At 43.7% G+C, this 21979-nt stretch overlaps 1 protein-coding gene and 1 non-coding gene across 2 annotated transcripts; one reads left to right on the top strand and one right to left on the bottom strand.

Moving 5' to 3' along the window:
- Positions 1–3260: 3260 nt before the first annotated feature.
- TRNAC-ACA (transfer RNA cysteine (anticodon ACA)) lies at positions 3261–3332 on the top strand. Its single transcript has one exon. It is a non-coding gene; the product is annotated as a tRNA-Cys (tRNA).
- Positions 3333–3452: 120 nt separating this feature from the next.
- TRIM21 (tripartite motif containing 21) lies at positions 3453–13506 on the bottom strand. The gene is made up of 6 exons (XM_052653078.1): positions 13092–13506; positions 12507–12602; positions 11004–11234; positions 6007–6029; positions 4667–4767; positions 3453–4371 (listed from the first exon to the last, which is right to left on the bottom strand). The coding sequence occupies exons 1-6, from the start codon at positions 13497–13499 to the stop codon at positions 3833–3835; spliced, it is 1398 nt and encodes a 465-aa protein (XP_052509038.1). The 5' UTR covers positions 13500–13506; the 3' UTR covers positions 3453–3832.
- Positions 13507–21979: the final 8473 nt, after the last annotated feature.

The raw sequence follows: 21979 nt of genomic DNA, 5'->3' as shown, positions 1-21979 counted from the left end.
ACTCAGTTAGCAAAACTCAATAGCAAAATAACACACACACACACACACACACACACACACACACACACGTTATCCAGCCATAAAAAGAAAGAAACCTTGCTATCTGTTACAACATGGGTGAACCTTGAAAATATTGAACTAAATGAAATAAGCTAAATACTGTATGATCTCATTTATAAGTGGAATTAAAAAGAAACTCATAGAAACAGGGAAAAGATTGGTAGTTGCCTGAGGTGAGGGTCTAGGGGTAGGGTAAACAGGTAAAAGTGGTCAAGGGCACAAATTTTCAGTATTAAGATGAGTATTTTATGAGGATGTAACATATAGCATGATGACTATAGTTAATAATACTTCATTGTATATTTGAAAGTTGCTAAGAGAATAGACTTTAAAAGTTCTCACCACAAACATATATTAATACAAATGCAACTATGTGAGGTGATAGATGTGTTAACAAAGTTTATTGTAAAAATTTTGCTATGTGTATTAAATCATTAATAAGTGTACCTTAAACTTACAAAATGTTATATTTTAATAAAGCTGGGAGAAAAAAAGAGAAAAATGTGGTACATACACACAATGGAATATTATTCAATCATAAAAATAAGGAAATCTTGCTACTTTTGACAACATGAATAAACCTGGAGTACCTTATACGAGGGCTTCCCTTGTGGCTCAGATGGTAAAGGATCTGCATGCAATGCTAAATGAAATAAGCCAGAAACAGAAAGACAAAAACAGTATGATTTCTCATATATGGATAATCCAAAAAAGAATTGAACTCACAGAAGTAGAGAGTAGAATGGTGGTTTCAAGAGGCATAGGGGTAGGGGAAATGGAGATACTGCTTGAAGGGTACAAGCTTTCAGTTTGGGGATCTAATGTACAGTATGGTGACTATAGTTTAAAACATGGTATTATATACTTCAAATTTGCTGATTTGATCTTAAGAAATGTTTCAATATAAAATATTTTCATAAATAAGTCAGGGGCACCATAATCTTTAAATTTCTTGACCATGCTTTTATCATATGGCTGTAATAGAACCAAAAATTTAAAGTATAAATAGGATCTTGAATATTGACAAAGAGTAAGCACTGGACAGATTTTTAATGTTTTCCTGTCTTAGCTTGTTTATCTTTAAAACTTTGCTATAATAATTTCTGCTTCTTCTATCAATATTTCAAAAGGAAGTTGTGGTATCAAAGGAGATCAAAAAGCCAAGAGACCTTATTTGAATTGTAAAGGATAATATTAATCAAAGTTAGAAATTGGTGCTGGTAAATCTCTCATTTCTCAAGAGAATTAAAAAAAAAGTTTTTTGAAGCATAGTTGATTTACAGTGCTGTGTTAGTTTCAGGTGAATGGCGAAGTGATTCAATTATACATGCACATGTATCTATTCTTTTTCGTATTCTTTTCCCTTATAAGTTAATACAAAATATTGAGTATAGTTTTCTGTGCTATACAGTAGGTTCTCGGTTATATATTTTATATAAAGTAGTGTATATATGTTAATCCTAAACTCCTAATTTATCTCTTCCAACCCCCTTTTCTTCCTTAATAACCATGTTTGTTTTCTACATCTGTTTCATATACGAGGTCATTTATATCAATTTTTAAAGATTTCACATATGTGTTATCATATGATACTTGTCTTTTTCTGGCTTACTTCACTTAGTATGATAATCTTATGTGTGATTACATAATCTTATGTGTGATTACATACACTCTTCTGGAGTGTACCTGGATCACTTATTAGTAATTATTGGTGGGGATAAAAGTTGAGATACTATGAAACCTCTGCTATTTAATTCTTTTTGGTGGAGATGCAGGGGATGGCAGTATGTCATCTGTGTAATATATCTGCAAGCATCAGGGTAACCCAATATGCCAAGGTATTCAGATTTTGAGAAATCAAAATTTATTTAAGTTTATATCATCTTGGCAGTGTCCTCATATCAATATATCAACTGAAGGGGAAAAAAACACACCATCAATTACATTGGCCACCCCCAAAGCAGAGAAGTAGAAAAGCTGATTTCATAATCTACCCTTCTAATAAAAAATATTTCTTTTTGAGCCATGTTGGATATACAGAAATCCAACCCTTCCCCAGCACATCCCATTCATGATGAATTGAATTCTCCATATTCTCTCTCGTGTATCAACCAAAGCACTGGTCACCTTTGGCAACTTACATTGAGTTAGCTCTGTGATGTTGTCTCTTGCCTGAGGATTCTGTTGTTGCTATCTTTCCATCAAAGTACCTTCTTTCTGTCCAATGTTAAGAGAGACCTAAAAACAACAGCTTTTTTTGAGGTTACTGACATCTTTGTGTAGTATCTAAGTTTTTCATGAAATATTTAGCATATGTGCTAAGGGCAATCTGAGATTCTATTTTGGATAAGGAATCACATTTCCTGGAAGGACAGTGGCTCTCAGGCAGCCTGCTGATGTTCACATGTAGAACTTCATTGTGTCAACTTAAAAAGTTTAAATTCAAGAAAAGTGTGTGCTGAAATCAGGTGATGCTGTTACCCCCTTCCTGGCCTTCACACCAGTTAGGGTTCAACTGGTAGAGAACAGGATATAAATATGAGATTTGCTTATGGTAAGAAATTCACTTATACATCTGGGAGGGCTGGCAAGACAAGTCATAAAATCCACAGGGCAGATTATCCAGGAAGGTGAAGTTCAGACTCTTAGGCATGAGTTGAAGTTGCTATTCACAAGTGGACTATCTTCTTCACAGGAGTCTCAGATCCACCCTTAGCCTTCCACCTGATTGAACATTAGGCCCACCCACCTTATCTAGGACAACCTCCCTTATTTAAAGTCAAATCATTATGGACTTTGATGACATCTACAAAAATACCTTCATAGCAACAATCTACATTAGTGTTTGATTGAAAACCTGGGGGCTTATAGCCTCGGCAAGTTGGTCTATCAAAAAACTATCACACTGGCCATTTATGTTGATATGTTCTTTAACCAACACCACTATCAACGAGATGTGGTTAGGAGATAACAGTAGAAATGAGGGATCACAGCTGGTTAGATATTTAACACAGCAACCTAAGGCCTGCTTAATTCAGCCTTTATTTTAAAAGTTAATGCCTGTTTTCCTATAGGCACTGTGAAGCCACTCTTGATCAGCTGTATGTTGGGAAGATAATCTTCGAGGTATACAAGATAGGAATGATGGGATAGATTGAGACCAATTTATTTAGGAAGTCCTTTGCAAGATACATGGGACTTCCCTGGTGGCTCAGATGGTAAAGCATCTGCCTACAATGCGGGAGACCCAGGTTCGATCCCTGGGTTGGGAAGATCCTCTGGAGAAGGAAATGGCAACCCACTCCAGTACTCTTGCCTGGAAAATCCCATGGACAGGGGAGCCTGGTAGGTTACAGTCCGTGGGGTTGTAAAGAGTTGGACATGACTGAGTGACTTCACTTTCACTTTGCAAGATAAATAGTAGAGACTGGACCAAAAGCCTGGAGATGGAGAGGAGAAAGCAAAACACATGAAGAAGGCAGAAACATGCTTTAGTTGATCCAGATGAGTTTGGGGGCCAAATGCAAGTAGTTTGTTCCATGGAGGGAATCATAAAGCAACATAGGGCAGGAATCCTGGTGCTGTAGGTCATTTGACATAGACCGCGGGTGACCTTGGTGCCAGTTTGCCTGTGGCATCCTGACACATCTGCAGAGACGAAGGTGGTTTGCAGTTCATGGGCACATGAGACAGGGCCACTGGCTGAGGAGTGGAACCAACAGAGGGGTTGCTTGTGTCCAGAGAGAATCATCTAGATCCCTACCAGCAGGTCTTAAAGTGGACAGAGGATCAGAGGGGCTGAGTTTTTTCCTCTATCATTGAAACCAGGATTGAAGAAGGGCCGCAGAGGTCCAGCAAAGGCACATTCAGAGAAGGTGTAGATGAGGGAGCCGTGGTCAGTGATGTTGTAGAAAGAGACAGTGCTGGCCTCATAATCTAGGAAGATCCCAATTCGGCTTGGAGGCACCTGAAGGTGGAGGGGAGTCTGGGGGCAGGTGCCAGCCTCATATTTTTGTTTGTTCCATAGCCAGATTATCCAGAAGCCATTGTCAGAGTTGAGCATAAACTGCCCCTTCCTCCTCACATTGTCTCTACAAACACCCAGGTCCCAGGCTTCCTTTCCCGTCACATCTACCTCCCAGTAAACTTTCCCGGAGTCAAAGCGCTGGGCACCCAGTACCATGGGGTAAGTATCAAATCTCTCCTCATTTTCTGGCACGTCCTGCCGGGTGTTTGCAAGCCTCACTTGTCTCCGATTTTTCGAAAGGATGAGCCATGGATTGGCTGTCTGTGGATCCAGGGTGATGTGTACTGCAGAGAGAGGGCCACAGTCAGGCTGGGAGAGTGTGCAGAATTAGCAACCCTGTGCCAGTGGTTGGGGGATGAGGATGATGGGGTGACCTTGAGCCTCACTGTGTGAGGAGATGACTCCTAGCCAACTCTGACCCCTGCCCTGACCTTTGAGGGAACCACCTTCCCTATTTCTGCACCTGCCCCACCTACTCTAACCTGTCATCTCTCTCCAACCCAGGGATGCACTGGGCACCCTCTTTATCCCCTTCACTCCCTTGGCAAGCCAGTCCCACACCCCTGGTGCTGGCCTCACCTCCACACGTCCTCAGCATCTTCTTAACCCCGGGCACATAGAATACATTCCTCAGGTCTGTGGAGGCAACATCCACCTCCTTCAGGTTCCATGATTCACTCCTGGGGGAAAAAGAATTAGAGACCCTGTCTCCAACTCCTACCTCATCCTGCCCAAATCCGATGGCTATACCACCTTTGTGGATGACTGATAATTTAATCTGATGCAAATTTGCAAACAGCTCCTGTGTTAGGGGGGCTTCCCTGGTGATGCACTGGTAAAGAATCCACCTCCCAATGCAGGAGACATGGGTTCATTCCCTTCGGTCAGAAAGATCCCCTGGAGAAGGAAATGGTAACCCATTCCAGTATTCTTGTGTGGGAAATCCCATGGGCAGAAGAGCCTGGGGCTACAGTCCATGGGGTTGCAAAAGTTGGACACAGTGAAGTGAAAGCTGCCCAGTCATGTCCAACTCTTTGCGACCCCATGGACTGTAGCCTGCCAGCCTCCTCTGTCCTTGGAATTCTCCAGGCAAGATTACTGGGATGGGTAGCTGTTCCCTTCTCCAGGGGATCTTCCCAACCCAGGGATCGAACCCAGGTCTCCCGCATTGCAGACGGATTCTTTACCATCTGAGCCACCAGGGAAGCCTGGACACAACTCAGCAACTAAACAACCACAATAACCACAACAATCTGTGTTAGGATCCCTGGGGACAGACGACAAAAGTAGGTAGGATTTTGTTTCTATCTAAGCCTTGATGGCTACATGAGCATCTGCATCATCTGGTCAGCCTGTATGTCTCTCCGGGTCTTAGGTCATTACACAAGTACCTTCTGTTTCACTTTATAACTCAAGGTATCTGATACAAGCTGAATCACCTCCATGAGGAACCTCAAGGAGCCTCGCCCATGCGGTGGGTCTTACCCATGGCTCTTTTGGAGAGGTTTGAAACCAGTTAGATACTTTTTAAAAGAGTCCCAGCAGGCTGTAAACTCAACTTCCCTGTCTGTTGTAAGTTCACTTTGTGAAGATATGACACGCCAGTTACTTTGGGCACCTTGCCAACTGTGTGTGTTCAGTTGCTCAGTCGTGTCCAACTCTTCGTGACCCCAGGGACTGTCGCCTGCCAGCCTCCTCTGTCCATGGGACTCTTCAGGCAAGAATACTGGAGTGGGTTGACATTCACCAACTGAGATGTCCATTAATTAGCTTTCTGAGACCAGAACATATTTTAAGGAGAACTGGGTCTTTGAGAACAGGAAGGAGGATGGGGATGACTTCAATTCATGTTTTTTAACTAAAACTCTTTTTTAAGGTATATACTGCCCCCTCCTCTAATGACGAAAACCTTTCCTTACCTTTCCAGGACACTTTTCACCTCCTGAGGAGACAAGAAACAGACAGTAAGTTCTGGAGTCACAAGTTTACAACAGATTTCAGTTGTGTGGGTAAGGCGATGTCACCCTGAGTTCTACAGAACACTGCTCTACCCCAAGCCTCTGGACCAAGGCCTGAAAAACGCCTCTGACCACCTTGAAATGGATGAGGAAGCAGAAACCCAGCATGGGCGTGACCTGTAATCAGGGGAAGGAAGCTGCTGCTGCTGCTGCTAAGTCTCTTCAGTCGTGTCCGACTCTGTGCGACCCCATAGACAGCAGCCCACCAGGCTCCTCTGTCCCTGGGATTCTCCAGGCAAGAACACTGGAGTGGGTTGCCATTTCCTTCTCCAATGCATGAAAGAGAAAATTGAAAGTGAAGTCACTCAGTCGTGTCCAACTCTTAGCGACCCCATGGACTGCAGCCTACCAGGCTCCTCCGCCTATGGGATTTTCCAGGCAAGAGTACTGGAGTGGGGTGCCATTGCCTTCTCCGAGAGGGGAAGGAAGAGTAGCTTACAAAAATCTGATTCAGAAGACAAATTTACAAGATCAGATTCTTGGTGGGGGAGGGTGCGGGAGAAGAAAGGAGCAAATAGCTCTGCCTGGCTGAGGCCCAGACCCAGTCACAGAGAAAGAATGGCCCAGTCAGGACACATGGAATGCACAGAAACTGCTCTTATTTGTGGACTTGCAGTGCTGGGGAGGAAGGGCTTAAAGCGCTGTCCTATGCTATGGTTAATGTTGTCCCTGTCATGTATGTGAAACCAAAGCATCTGAGAATGTTCTGTAGCAGGGCCTAGGGTCCTTATCCAGGAACTGGCAGGCTCCTAGGCCTTGTCAAAAGTGCATCAGAGAGCTCCACTCAGAGAAGGGTAGAAGATTTAGATCATGGGAAGGAGAGAGCTGCCAAGTCAAATCAATCTTATTGGCTTTTATGCACAAAACAAATTTTTTCATGACTGTATCTGACCAAGAGACAATGAAAAGGTATGGGGAAAAGAGGAACCACAGAATGTTACAGCAGAGGGACTTTTGAGACCATGTAGTCCAAAGTTTCCCAAAGTGAGGCAAGCTCATCATTGCTGGGTGTGAGATGATTTTTAAGTAGAACACACATCAGTGAATTTATTAAAAAAAAACCAAACTATTTAAAAAATAAATTCACTGATGTATGTTCTACTTAATACCTCTTACTCAGGTGATAATACCGCTTATTCAGGTGAACTTGGTTAAGTTTCTTAGCTTCAGTCTATCACTAAATCTCTTAACTTCTTTGCACCTTAAGTTCTCTCATCTATGAAATAGGGGTAATAATAGTAGCATCCACCTCATTGCATTGTCATGAGGGGCTGAATGCTAACAATTTTATGTGCTATTTAAGAATTTTCAGTTATTTATAGCATTATGAAATAAATTAGAATTGTGTTGCTGAAGAAGACTCTTCAGAGTCCCTTGGACTGCAAGGAGATCAAATCAGTCAATCTGAAAGGAAATCAGTCTTGAATATTCATTGGAAAAGACCCTGATGCTGGGAAAGATTGAAGGCAAAAGGAGAAGAGGGATGCAGGGGATGAGATGGTTAGATAGTATTGCTGACTCAATGGATATGAATTTGAGCAAACTTTGGGAAGTCTGGTGTGCTGCAGCCCATGGAATTGTTAAGAATCAGATACAACTTAGTGACTGAAAAACAAAAAGCAAAAATTAGGAAAAGTAGCAGTAACAACACATGGCTACTATTGCTTAGAACGATTTTTTTTTTTGGTATAACTTGTTTAATTATTTATAAACTCCTATTAGGTAAGTACTGTTATTTATATTCCATTTAAAGATTAGTAAACAGGCATAGAAAAACCAAAGTGACAAGGATGGCTATGTAACTCAATAATCTGTGCAATGACCATATACATCAAAGCTGTATTACCAAATGAGAACACTGGCTGAGGCCAAATAAGGGAGAAACAAAGTCATATTTTAATATTTCTCTAAAATTCTCATTTCTTTGTCCTTATTTTCCTGGGAGAGCAAAATAACGTGCACAAGATTTAATTTTATTTTCTCAGTTATTTTACTTTTAGCTTTATTCTGTCATTTCCAATCTACTGTTTTTATATTCAGTAGGTCAGTCAGTCAGTTCAGTCACTCAGTCGTGTCCGACTCTTTAAGAGCCCATGGACTGCAGCACGCCAGGCTTTCCTGTCCATCGTCAACTCCCAGAGATTTCTCAAACTCAGGTCCATTGAGTCAGTGATGCCATCCAACCATCTCATCCTCTGTCGTCCCCTTCTCCTCCTGCCTTCAGTCTTTCCCAGCATCAGGGTCTTTTCAAATGAGTCAGTTCTTCGCATCAGATGGCGAAAGTACTGGAGTTTCAGCTTCAGCATCAGTCCTTCCAATGAATATTCAGGATTGATTTCCTTTAGGATTGGCTGGTTGGATCTCCTTGCACTCCAAGGGACTCTCAAGAGTGTTCTTCAACACCACAGTTCAAAAACATCTATTCTTCGGCACTCAGCTTTCTTTATAGTCCAGCTCTCACATCCATACATGACTACTGGAAAAACCATAGCTTTGACTAGACAGACCTTTGTTGACAAAGTAATGTCTCTGCTTTTTAATACGCTGTCTAGGTTGGTCATAACTTTTCTTCCAAGGGGCAAGCATCTTTTAATTTCATGGCTGCAGTCACCATCTGCAGTGATTTTGGAGCCCAAAAAAATAAAGTCTGACACTGTTTCCACTGTTTCCCCATCGATTTGCCATGAAGTGATGGGACTAGATGCCATGATCTTAGTTTTCTGAATGTTGAGCTTTAAGCCAACTTTTTCACTCTCCTCTTTCACTTTCATCAAGAGGCTTTCGAGTTCTTCACTTTCTGCTATAAGGGTGGTATCATCTATGGATCTGAGGTTATTGATATTTTTTCCTGGCAATCTTGATTCCAGCTTGTGCTTCATCCAGCCCAGCATTTTGAATGTTGTACTCTGCATATAAGTTAAATAAGCAGGGTGACAATATACAGCCTTGACGTACTCCTTTCCTGATTTGGAACCAGGCTGTTATCCCATGTCCAGTTCTAACTGTTGCTTCTTGACCTGCATACACATTTCTCAGGAGGCAGGCCAAGTGGTCTGGTATTCCCATCTCTTTCAGAATTTTCCACAGTTTGTTGTGATTTACACAGTCAAAGGCTTTGCCGTAGTCAATAAAGCAGAGGTAGATGTTTTTCTGGAACTCTCTTGCTTTTTTGATGATCCAATGGATGATGGCAATTTGATCTCTGGTTCCTATGCCTTTTCTAAATCCAGCTTGAAGATCTGGAAGTTCATAGTTCATGTACTGTTGAAGCCTGGCTTGGAGAATTTTAAGCATTACTTTGCTAGTGTGTGAGATGCGTGCAATTGTGTGGTAGTTTTAGCATTCTTTGGCATTGCCTTTCTTAGGGATTGGAATGAAAACTGACCTTTTGCAGTCCTGTGGCCACTGCTGAGTTTTCCAAATTTGCTGGCATATTCAGTAAACCATTTTCACAGCATCATCTTTTAGGATTTGAAATAGCTCAACTGGAATGCTATCACCTCCACTAGCTTTGTTTGTAGTGATGCTTCATAAGGCCCACTTGACTTCACATTCCAGGGTGTCTGGCTCTAGGTGAGTGATCACACCGTTGTGGTTATCTGGGTCATAAAGATCTTTTTTGCATAGTTCTTCTGTGGATTGTTGCCACCTCTTTTTACTATCTTCTGCTTCTGTTAGGTCCATTCTGTTTCTGTTCTTTATTGTGCCCATCTTGGGCTTTCCTTGTAGCTCAGCTGGTAAAGAATCCACCTGCAATGTGGGAGACCTGGGTTCGATCTCTGGGTTGGGAAGATCCCCTGGAGAAGTGAAAGGCTACCCACTCCAGTATTCTGGCCTGGAGAATTCCACGGACTGAATAGTCCACGGGGTTGCAAAGAGTTGGGCACGACTGAGCGACTTTCACTTTCACTCACTTTCACTTTGCATGAAATGTTCCCTTGGTATCTCTAATTTTCTTGAAGAGATCTCTAGTCTTTCCAGTTTTATTGTTTTCCTCCATTTGTTTGCATTGATCACTGAGGAAAGCTTTCTTATCTCTTATTTCTTATCTCTCTTCCCTAGCTATTCTTTGGAACTTCGTTCCTTTTCTCCTTTGCCTTTTGCTTCTCTTCTTTTCTCAGCTATTTGTAAGGCCTCCTCAGAGGCAGGTATTCAGTAGGTATTTTATAACATAAATAATAATAAAATTAAATAATATTTATGCAACCATATACTGTGTGCCAGGCACTGTTCTAAGCATTTTATATTTATGTACTGAAATCAAGCAGACCCCATGTGGTTCTCCCAAGAACAGATTCCTTGTGTTCTCTGTCTCTTTTTTTTCTTTTTATAAAATTGAAATACAATTGACTGACAATGTTTCAGGTATATGGCAGAGTGATACAGTTATACATATATAGCTCATAGAAGTGTAAACATGTTACATTTATAACTAAAGCCTGGGGAACTCCTTGTCATTTAGCTTATTCCCTGCTGCCCTTGTTTACAAATGGAGAAATTAGGTCTAGGAAAAGAAAATGACTTAATTTAGAGTTATGGAAGGAACTGGTGGCAAGGTTGGGGCCCTGTGATATGTAATATTATAATACCCATTTAACATAGGAGAAACCTGATCCTCAGAACGATTAGGGTACGTTCTCAAGATCATGAATCTGATTGTGTGTTAGAACAGCCACTTACTAGAGATGTCCATTTCTTTTCATTGCTGCAGGGAATTTTCCTTTCTAATTCGTACCTTTCCAGGCCTTGAATGCAAACCACTCATAGGTCTGAATTCCAGTTTATTTAAGAAAATGCCAGGGACCAAGTTTCTGTATTCCCTGAAGGTAGCCCCGAGGCGCTCTGGGTTTTTTCAGTTACTCCCTGAATCTCAGAGGGGAGCTGTCCTCAGGCCTCACCTGTAGGAGCTCCAGCGCTGAGCCCCGCCTCCTTCTCTCCAGCTCTGCGATCAGCTCCTGCAAGGCCTGGATCTGCTGCGCCAGCCTGGCCTCTGTGTCGCCCAGTGTTCTCAGCTGTTGCCTCTCCTCCTCCTCTAGTTTCTGCAGTTGCCTCTGCTCCTCTTCGGCCAGGAAGTTTTTCTGCCTTATAAACTCTTCATGAATTCTTAATTTCTGCGCCTCTACCTTCCCCTTTGGTGTCAATGGAAAGAAAGAAGTGGTTTTTAATCATAATTCCCTAAGATTTGGGAATGGAAGTATCCATATCCACTCCTACTCCACTCTGGCTCTGTCTGGGAATACACACATACCCAATTTTGCTGGGAAGGAAGGTGGGTGAGGCTTCTGGGCCTGAGGGGAATGGGACTGGTGGGGTGCGGTGGGGAGGTGCACCATAGTTGCTCTCCTATCACAGCTGCATCAGCCTGTGGTATCAGAGATTTCCTCAACCTCCTTCAAGTCACCCCTGGTCCCCCAGTGTGTCCCTTTGTCTTCATATCTTAGTAACTGAGTGAGTAACACCTGGCCCTACTCCAACAAACCTGCAAAGCCAGGCTCATAACCTGGTTCCTAAGTTTGGGAGAAAGGAGTCTTTGAGATAGTCTATGGTTGCCCTCTTCTGCTTCTAACTGGAGGGTCACTCAATACCACCACAGCCTGCCTTACCCTTCCTGGGTCTCAAGTCTGCCTCTTCTGGGATCTCTTGGCCGTGAGCTCCTTCTGCTCCTTTCTAGTCCCTGACCCACCCCACCTGCTAATCCCTGTGGTGGAACAAGCTGTAGCTCTCCATTACATTTTGGACCAGTGAGCTGGACATGGTCAAGTAACTACCTGGTCAGACTGGTTTTCCTGTCCTAGGCCTTTGAAAGTGAAAGTGTTAGTTGCTCAGTCATGTCCGACTCTTTGTGAATCTATGGGCTGTAGCCCGCCAGGCTCCTTTGTCCATGGGATTCTCCAGGCAAGAATACTGGAATGGGTAGCCATTCCCTTCTTCAGGGGATCTTCCCAATCCAGGGATTGAACCCAGGTCTCCGATACTGCGGGCAGATTCTTTACCATCTGAGCCACTAGGGAAGCCCCATCTTAGGCCTTTATGGTTCACTTAAATCTGGTTCTCATAGTCACTGTCATTTCTTGACAACTTGTCATTTCTTGACATTGGGCATCTCTCCTGGCATTCCCCTGTCCCAAACTCTGAGGCCATCTCCAGAGACTGGGCTGTCATCTCCAGAGACTGGGCTCAAGAAGCAGGAGCATTAGAGTATATCTTGTCCCTCAGCACCTTTTCCTAAGACTCTCTCTCCATCTGATTGGGAGCTCTTTTTGATCTCCACACTCTTTTAATCCCCTCCATCAAGAGACCTATGGGGCAGCTGGTTCTTGGGGAGTGAGATATAGGGACTGGCATAGCTGGACCCTCCCCAGGCTTCAGATCTAAGATTCCCTTCAGGATATGACTCTTGCCTTCCAGGATGCTTTCTTCATTGCAATGTCCAATTCCAGCTTCTCAGCCATCTCCTGCTTATCTCTTAGTTTCTTCAGTGCCACCTGAAGCTTCTCCTGCAGAGAACGAAAGCAAGATGATACCCAGTCAGGTCAAGAAGTAGGGTGCAGTGGTGTGAAGTGGGGGGGAAGATCATACTGGTTCTTAGAAGAGCCTGAGTGCAGAGGACAAGGAAGGACTAGAGTCTGGGGTTGGAGCTCTGTGGATGGGGAGGTTTTGGAAAAAGCCTGATATTTCTTACAAAATAGGGCCACACGGTTGGTGTACAAAGGGTGGGGGCACTGCTTGTTCCTAATTAAGCAGGAGGCCACAAGGGAAGAAGATTCTTGAACCATTTTCCCATAGCACATCCCTGCTCTGTGAGAATGAGAAAACTGTGCTGAGCTTGCCATTTCCCCCTTAAATAAGCCATAGAAGGCAGGAGACCCCTATTCTTTCCCCAGCCCCACAGGTAACTCTCTCCCATTCCCAGCTCTGGGGAACAAAGCCATCAACAGGGCCCCATCTCCTTTTTACCTGTTCCTGCCTCTGTGCTGAGGCCTCACCTGGTACTCCTGAGCAGCCTCCTCAATAGGGACCATGGGATGATCACGGTGTTTCTGGGACTGGGAACACACCCAGCAAAGGGCCTTCCCATCTTCCTCACAGAAGAGGTGAATTTTCTCTCTGTGCACCACACACAGCTCCCCGTGTGGGCTCTCCTTGGCACCCTGGCTGATTTTTCTAAGGTTGTCCACCATGTTGGCTACCTGTCGATTGGGCCGGAGATTCTGGAGCAGGAAGTGGCGCCGGCACACAGGACAGACGCTACCCCCTTCTTTCCCGACCTCAGAGATGCACTCCTGGCAGAAGCTATGACCACATTCAATGCTCATAGGCTCCACCATGGGATCCAGGCAGATAGAGCACGTGACCTCCTCCCACATCATTGTCAAGGGTACGGCTGAAGCCATTGGGGTGATGCTCCTCTTCGGTAGTGCTGGGGAGATCTTGAGGTGAGGGGAGAAGTAGAAAGGGAGGGAAGAGAAGAGCCAGGTAAGAAAAGAGAACCACGAGAGAGGGTGAACTGGAGGGAGTGAAAACAAGAAAAGACAAGGACCTCAACCTGAATAGCGCTCCTCTTCCATAGTCTGGGTCACTGATCCAGTCAGACAGAAGGGGACACTGAGTCCCCAAGAGACAGCAAAAATTGTTGAGAACCTGAGAGACAGCTGCTTACAATTCATCTTTCATCATGTTCATCTCTGCTTAACCCCTCAGAGTCCAGGCTTTACCTATTGATCTTCTGCCTCAGGCCACTGGTTTTCTACTCTGTTGAGAAGCTAATCTTAACAGTAGTGACCATTGACTGTGCTCCTTCCATGTGCCAGGTGCTACATGCTTCACATACATTCTCATTAATCTTTGCAATAGGCAGGAGTTATTGGTATCTATCTAACTATCGGTAACATGAATATATATAAGAATATTTATATTTATGCTTACATATTTTCATAAGGATACATGTATATCCGTAAGCACATGGGCTTCCTAGGTGGTGCAAGTGGCAAAGAATCCACTTGCTAATGCAGGAGACACAGGAGACAGCAGGTTTGATCCCTGAGTTGGGAAGATCCCCTGGGGAAGGAAATGGCAACCCACTTCAGTATCTTACCTGGGAAATCCCGTGGACAGAGGAGCCTGGCGGCCTACATACAGTCCATGGGGTCGCAGAGTCAGACACGACTGAGCACACACACATACGCATATATATATGTGTGTATATATGTATGTGCATACACACAGAAGCGTGTGGTTTATTAAGAACTTCCTGGGCTCTTCTCTCAGCTACCCGGAACCTGGCCCCGCCTTGTGTTTCTTCTAGGGCGCAGACCCATAGTTTTCTAATATCCTAAGCAACCCTGTCTCTCTCACCTCCAGAGGGAGCCTTTTGGGGACAGCAGTCTCAGGGATCGCGGACCTACCCCCACACCGGGCTCCCTGGACCACCCCCGAGCTAGGTTGCCATCCTAGTTCTCCCAGTTTCCTTGGTTTTTCTTCCCAGCTCAGGTGCCGGCGGAAGCAGAGCAACCCGAGCTCCTTCCAGGGGACATCCCAGTCAGGTTTACAGCCCAGCCTCCTCCCAGGCTGCAGGGGAAGAACTGCTGGGTTAGGGTTGAGGGAGACCTGTTGCGAAAGAAAACCTGAGATCGAAATCTCTAGGGGTGGGGACGGCTTGGATGAGGCTCTTCAGACCTGGGGTAGGGGAGAGAGGTCCCCCAGGGAGAGCTGGGGTACCTCGGTCTAGCCAAGTTCACTCACCTTTTCAAGAGACGCAGTGGATGGCAGCCGCTTCCTTATTTCACTTTCGATTCCTCGTCCACCGCAAATCTGAAAGGGAGGCGGGCAGAGCGGGAGGAGAGTGGGCGGGGCCAAGGGAGGAGGAAGGCGGAGGGGTTGAGGTGCCGCCAGAGTCTGGAGCTTCTGGGAGGCTGGGGCGTGTGAAAGCTCCGCAGCGTTTAGTCCTTGCTTTGCCTTCCCTCCCGTGTCCTCATTGTGTAATAGAGTGAAGCATCGTATCTGCTGCGTGGAGGAGCCATGCAGGCCTACGTGCTGTGCCCTCGTGTGGGAGCTGCTTTTAAGGAGGTTTGGATGGACAGGGGTGCCTGGAGGTCTCCTCTAAAGGCCATCTTCTGTTCCCTATTTCCAAAAACAATTCCTTTTCAGGAGACTTGATATTCTTTTAACATCAGGGGGAGAGCGATTTATTCCACAGTACTTCAGGGCGTTATCACACCAGTGAGTGGTAAGAAGGGACTTGACATTTATTGAGGCAACAACTGTGTACTTATCCTTGAGCCAGGGACTTTCTCAGGTTGTTTTATTATTATTTTAAATTATGGTGAAGTACGTATAACATTTACCATCTTAACTGTTTTCAAGTGTATAGTTCAGTGGTATTAAATACGTTCACAGTTGTGTACTTCACCACAGTCCATGGAGTCTCAAAGGGTCGGACACAACTGAGCGACTAAGCACAAGAACGGAGAAGGCGATGGCACCCCACTCCAGGACTCTTGCCTGGAAAATCCCATGGACAGAAGAGTCTGGAAGGCTGCAGTCCATGGGGTCGCTGAGGGTCGGACACGACTGAGCGACTTCTTTCACTTTTCACTTTCATGCATCAGAGAAGGAAATGGGAACCCACTCCAGTGTTCCTGCCTGGAGAATCCCAGGGACGGGGCAGCTTGGTGGGCTGCTGTCTATGGGGTCGCCCAGAGTCGGACACGACTGAAGCGACTTAGCAGCAGCAGCAGCAGCAAGCACGAGAAACCTCAAAGAGCCAGGGAGTAGTGGCAAATTCCTATTTATAAGAATCAGAGTTTTTACTCTGGTGGAAGAACTTCTTTCTTTACTAGACCCTTAGAACAAGGCCGAGCCCTATGTTGGGGGATGGAAAGAAAATGATCTGTAAATGAGTTACTAGTTTGAGGGAAATAGGAGCTGCAATCACCTCCCTTCTTTATTCTCTGAAGAGTGTGTTTATAATGGCTATAAAAAAATGCCATCACCTATTAGTTGTTGATCTTAGGTGTGCACCAGAATTTATGGTACAACGTTCTTATATCATAGAGTGGGGTTTCCAAACTGCTGCCATACCTGAGCCTTCAGCAGTGCATCTCATATTTTTATTGGGCCATCTTTTTCTGGTTGATGATGTACATTGTAAGACCACTGCATTCCATAGTGCAATGCCATTATCAGAATTTTTTGACTATAAAATCAGTTTCTTGGTTGTAAGTGATGTTGTTGGAGACCCTGATGTTGTAAATCGAAAAACAGTGGTGCTGGTAGAAGCAATGTAAGATGGCAAATGAATCTGTCTCTGGTATAGTAGCTATTTTGTGAGGATAAATTGCTGTTGGTTCAATGTCATTAACATGCCACTAAAAGACTGCCTAGATTCTCTTAGAAATAGGGAAAAATCAGGCTCAGAGTTGGTCTTATATGTGCAGGTTTCTATAGCAGTAGGAATACAAATGCTGCTTGAGTATGGATTCCTCGGGTTTATCCATTTACCACTACTGATAAGGACACTTGTACAAGAGTCCATTGAATAAGCACCAGGTGACTGAGAAGAGGCTGATCAACATCCACAAGATGGGTCATCTTATTTACCTGATTGTTGTTGTTTAGTCTCCCAGTATGTCTGTTTCTTTGCAGCTCCCCTGGACTGTGCATGACAGGCCTCCCTGTCCCTCATCATCTTCTGAAGTTTGCCCACGTTCATGGTCTTTGCATTGGTGATGCCGTCCAGCCATCTCAGCCTCTGATGCCCTCTTCTTTGCCCTCAAATCTTTCCCTGCATCAGGGACCTTTCCAGTGAGTCATCTGCTTGCATCAGATGACCAAAATACTGAAGCTTCAGCTTTAGCATCAGTCCTTCCAGTGACTATTCAGACAGGATGGGTCATCTTATTCACCTGATTATTGGGTGCCTTCTCTGCATTATATGTCCTCTGGTGGGAATTCACATAGGACAAAAACATTTTCACTCTGGGCCCTATCTTAAATGTTCAGTGTATACTTCTACCCATAATTTGTTGTCATCAATCTTTCAATCTTTTTTTATCTGTAAGATAAAATCAGATGATACATATACATCATATATATCAATTCTTCTTTGGTTTCAAGCAAAATGGACAAGTTATTGCTTCAAGTTCTGTACAGTGGGAAGAGTTTCCATCACCACTGTCTTTCAGGGTGATTTATATTGGATACTAATCTTGGGCACCATCTCCAATTCTCATGAACCCCTCTTATTCTCTTAGTCAGCACCCTACCAGTGCTGGTTACTGTTCTGTACCCACACTTTTGGATTTTATGAGACATACAGGGCATGGGATTCAGATTTCTGAGCAGTTGTTATAAGCAAATGGCACAAGTGCAAAAAGAGAGTGGGAAAGATAAATTTCCTTCATTTTTCTCCCATGGACCTTTCCAAGGTGAAGTTCCTCCTTGTAGTTCTGATGAGCAAACCCACTGACTGAGGGGTCTGTCATATATTTTTGAAACTCGTTATGAATGTCATCCAGTGTGATGATGTATTGCATTGTTTTGTCTTTTTCCTTGCCTCACTTCCCTTTTCTCCAAGGCTGATTTTTTTGCTTCTTTTTTTCTTACTCTCATTGCCTGCTGAATAAAGATCACTAATTTAATCATACCTCAGCTCATCTAGAGGATCTGGTCAATCTTCCTTCAATATTTGCAGTGCCTGAACTTTGGCCACCTCATGCGGAGAGTTGACTCATTGGAAAAGACTCTGATGCTGGGAGGGATTGGGGGCAGTAGGAGAAGAGGACGACAGAGGATGAGATAGCTGGATGGCATCACCGACTCGATGGACGTGAGTTTAATTGAACTCCGGGTGTTGGTGATGGACAGGGAGGCCTGGCACGTTGTGATTCATGGGGTTGCAAAGAGTCGGACACGACTGAGTGACTGAACTGAACTGAAACCCAGTAAGAAACCAGGTCACAAGGGAGCCTTGGAAACCCAGCATTCAGGAATTAACCTCTTGCAATGAAGAGGGAGAAGGGATATATTTGAGAGCAAATGACTGGCTCAGTGTTTTATACATGTCTCATTTATACCTCTCTAGATAGTCTTGTCATTTCAATTTTATAGAGTGGATGCTGATGCATTTAGAGTCCAGGTACCTGGCACAAGGTACCTAGTTTAAAAGTAAGGGGTTTAACTAAGTTCTGCTTGATTCCATATACAATGATCTTAACTATAATCCAGGCACGCTTTTAAAATATATACATATATTTAAGGCCAACTTGTCCTTAAAGTCTTGACTCAAACGCCATCCTCTTTTATATAAAACATTTCCTCTTTTTCTTTGTCCGCTAAAGTAGAGAATACTATACCACTTTCGTTTTTAGGCACTTTTACTAAAGAATACACTTGTCAATGGAAGAGCCTCAGGAGATACAGTTTCAATCTCTGGGCTGGTAAGATCCCCTGGATCTTACTGGAAGTGGCAACCCACTCCAGTATTCTTGCCAGGATAATCCCATGGACAGAGGAGTCTGGTGGGCTACAGTCCATAGAGTGGCAAAGAGCCAGGCATGACTGAGCGTGCACTCTTGTTTAGAGGCATAAACTACTAGAAGATAGGATTGGTGCCTAATTAATCCCTAGGTAAAACACAGTGAGTAAATGAACCCCAATTTTGTGAGCTGATATGATTTTGGGTGGCCTCGGCCTGCAAAGGTTTAGAGTGGGGCTTGGGTTCCCAGTCAGAGATTGGGACCCGGTTGAGGCAGTGAAAGCACCAGATCCTAGCCACTAGACCAGTGGTCAGTGACAGGGCCCTGGCCCTTTGGCTTTGTAGGAAAGAATTTCCATAAAGATGGAAAGTAGTGAAGCAAGTAAAGTATTTACTAAGAGGAAAAAGAGTATAGTATGTGTGGATAGACACACGGGGCAGGCTCAGACGGAGAGCCCCTGAGTTGCACCCTCATGGCAGTTTGAATTACTTTTATGGGATATTTCTTTTGGTTTTCCTTTGGCAAATCATTATAATTTGCCTGGTTCACAGTCTATATTTGGTATATCTCAGGATCCTTCCACGTGTGCACATGGATCTCTTAGCCAAGATGGGCCCTTCCAAAGAGGCGTCTTGTTAGAGCATCCCTTGACATTGCTACCCCTTTGGCCTGCAAGGAGCCTTTTCTGTGCATGTGTCATTGGGGAAGTCTCTTGACTTTGGATTGAGAAATATGTAGTCTAAGCAGGGCCCAGCCTCTTCCTGTAACTTTCCTGCTATTCTTGTCTTGGAGTTTTGGTCAGTATAGAATGACTCTCCAATTGCTTTACTATGGGGTTGGTGTGGGGGCCATCTGCCTCCTGCCTCAAAGACTCTTGGATAATTTAGATTTTAGAATGAGCTGAATGGGGAGCAATCTCTCCTAAGCATATAGAATGAAGTTTTACCTGCTTACTTCCATTTATCATTTTCTATCCCATCCCTGATTTGAGAGATGGTCTGGCATTAGCCATATTTATTGCTTTTAAGGCAAAGAAAGCATTTTAGAATTAGGTGCTAGAAAAGCTAAAGAAAGCATTTCATCAGAGAAATGTCAATATTTCAACAAACAGTTAAAAATCCACTAAAAAGTGATCTCTTTACCCCTAGAAACTGAAATATGACAAGAACCTTCCAGAATTTTAAAATCTCAATGAATAAAAAAAGGGTTATGGGAAAGCTTATATTAGGCTGCAACCCATTGAGGACAGAAACTGGTGTCCTGGTTGAAAGAACCACCTGGAAAACCCCAGGAACTGCTAACTGCCTCAAGCAGGCAGAATCTGGAAATATCCTATTCAGGAAACACTGGAAACTGGTGTGGAATAAAGAGGAGTCAGGACTCACAGATGTAGAGAACTAGTGATTGTGGGGGGCAGTATAGGGGTGGGGGAATTATTACAGGGAAGAACTGATCCCATGTTGGATCTGTTGTTTCTTTAACCTTTGCTTCTCATTATTATTTTTCACAAAAGGATACTGTTTATACATAATGGCCTGCCTTGGGGAAACCTGACCCTCTGTCTATGTATTATCCCAAAGTGCCTTTGTTCAGGATCCTGTCCACTTGCGGATGGCAGGAAGGAAGAAATGAACACATCCTCTCCCCAAGGCTTGCCATTCTAGGGAACCTTATGCAAGATAAATACCCTTAAAAAAAAAATTTCCTCACCTTCTCCCATCTCTGTTCTACTAAAGAAGCTGGCATCCAGACCAGATAAGATGATTGTTTTGAGACATTAATCTGCCATCTTCTGGGTCAGTCATATTCCTTGCCTCAACACTTCATCTCTCGGATTTACTGGCCTGTTGTGTGGCGAGCAGAGCAAGCTTGGACTCAGTAAGAGAATGGGGGAGTACAAGCTATTGGGTAAAGATAGCCTCAAGAGTGTATTGTATGACATGGGGAATAGAGATAATATTTTGCAGTAACAGTAAATGGAAACTAACCTTTAAAATTGTATAAAAAATAATAGATATTTAAATAAAAAAGGAGTGAGCGCATCCTGCAGTGTAGTCTGTCACCTCTACACTATCTTCTCTCCACACTGGAGGGAAAGGAAGAGGGAATGGCTGAAGTTAGTTCTACAAAATAACTATCCAACATTCTCAAGACTCATGGTCATGAAAACCAAGGAAAATTTGAGAAACCATCACAGACCAGAAGAGACTAAGGAGACAGGATGACTAATTGCAGTATGGTACCTACATTGAGTCCTGAAACAGAAAACAGACACTAGTGAGAAAACTAGTGAGATCCAAATAAAATCTGTGAGCTTTCATTAATAGTAATGTACCAATATTGGTCCCTTAGCTTTGACAAATGTACCGTGTTTATGTATTATGTTAACATTAAGGAGACTGGGTGAAGGGTATATGGAAATTCTCTACGCTATCTTTGTAACTTTTCTGTAAATCTAAATGTATCCCCAAATAAAAATGTTTATTTTAAAAGATGCCAAACTCTGACTCTGAGTGGTGGAGAAAGTGTGGCATGTGGAAGGACAATGCAGAGGAGTCCAGACAGATGACTGAAGCTTGTTCTCAATATCTTATGGAAAGGAAAGGGAGTATGTACGGAGCTTATAAAGTGAAAAAGTTGGCTTAAAGCTCAACATTCAGAAAACTAAGATCATGGCATCCAGTCCCATCACTTCATGGCAAATAGATAGGGAAACTGGCTGACTTTATTTTTCTGGGCTCCAAAATCACTGCAGATGGTGACTGCAGCCATGAAATTAAAAGCTGCTTATTCCTTGGCAGTAAAGTTATGACCAACTTAGACAGCATATTAAAAGGCAGAGACATTACTTTGCCAACAAAGGTCTGTCTAGTCAAGGCTATGGTTTTTCCAGTGGTCATGGATGGATGTGAGAGTTGGACTATAAAGAATGCTGGGCACAAAAGAATTGATGCTTTGGAACTGTGGTGTTGGAGAAGACTCTTGAGAGTCCCTTGGACTGCAAGGAGATCCAACCAGTCCATCCTAAAGGAGATCAGTCCTGGGTGTTCATTGGAAGGACTGATGTTGAAGCTGAAATTCCAATACTTTGGCCCCCTGATGTGAAGAGCCGACTTATTGGAAAAGACCCTGATGCTGGCAAAGATTGAAGGCAGGAGGAGAAGGGGATGACAGAGGATGAGATGGTTGGATGGCATCACTGACTTAATGGACATGGGTTTGGGTGGACTCCGGGAGTTGGTGATGGACAGGGAGGCCTAGCGTTCTGCGGTTCATGGGGTTGCAAAGAGTCAGACACGACTGAGTGACCGAATTGAACTGAACTATATCATGTTCCTTTCTGAGTGCCCTCCCATTCTAATATAATTCTAACAACCATCCCATGAAATAGCAAATGT

The sequence above is a fragment of the Budorcas taxicolor genome, chromosome 15 (assembly GCF_023091745.1).
Source record: "Budorcas taxicolor isolate Tak-1 chromosome 15, Takin1.1, whole genome shotgun sequence".
In the NCBI taxonomy this organism is placed as follows: domain Eukaryota; kingdom Metazoa; phylum Chordata; class Mammalia; order Artiodactyla; family Bovidae; genus Budorcas; species Budorcas taxicolor.
The sequence above is the reverse complement of the archived record's forward strand: the minus strand, read 5'-3'. Positions and strand labels throughout refer to the sequence as shown.

What these genes read in the sequence shown, in the direction of transcription:
- TRIM21 (XM_052653078.1), bottom strand. Translation starts at nt 13,499, where the DNA reads ATGGCTTCAGCCGTACCCTTGACAATGATGTGGGAGGAGGTCACGTGC. An exon ending in AGGCTGCTCAGGAGTACCAG is followed by an intron (nt 12,603 to 13,091) that starts GTGAGGCCTCAG and finishes CGTTCTCTGCAG; the next exon opens with GAGAAGCTTCAGGTGGCACT. An exon ending in GATGCTGAGGACGTGTGGAG is followed by an intron (nt 4,372 to 4,666) that starts GTGAGGCCAGCA and finishes CTCTCTCTGCAG; the next exon opens with TACACATCACCCTGGATCCA.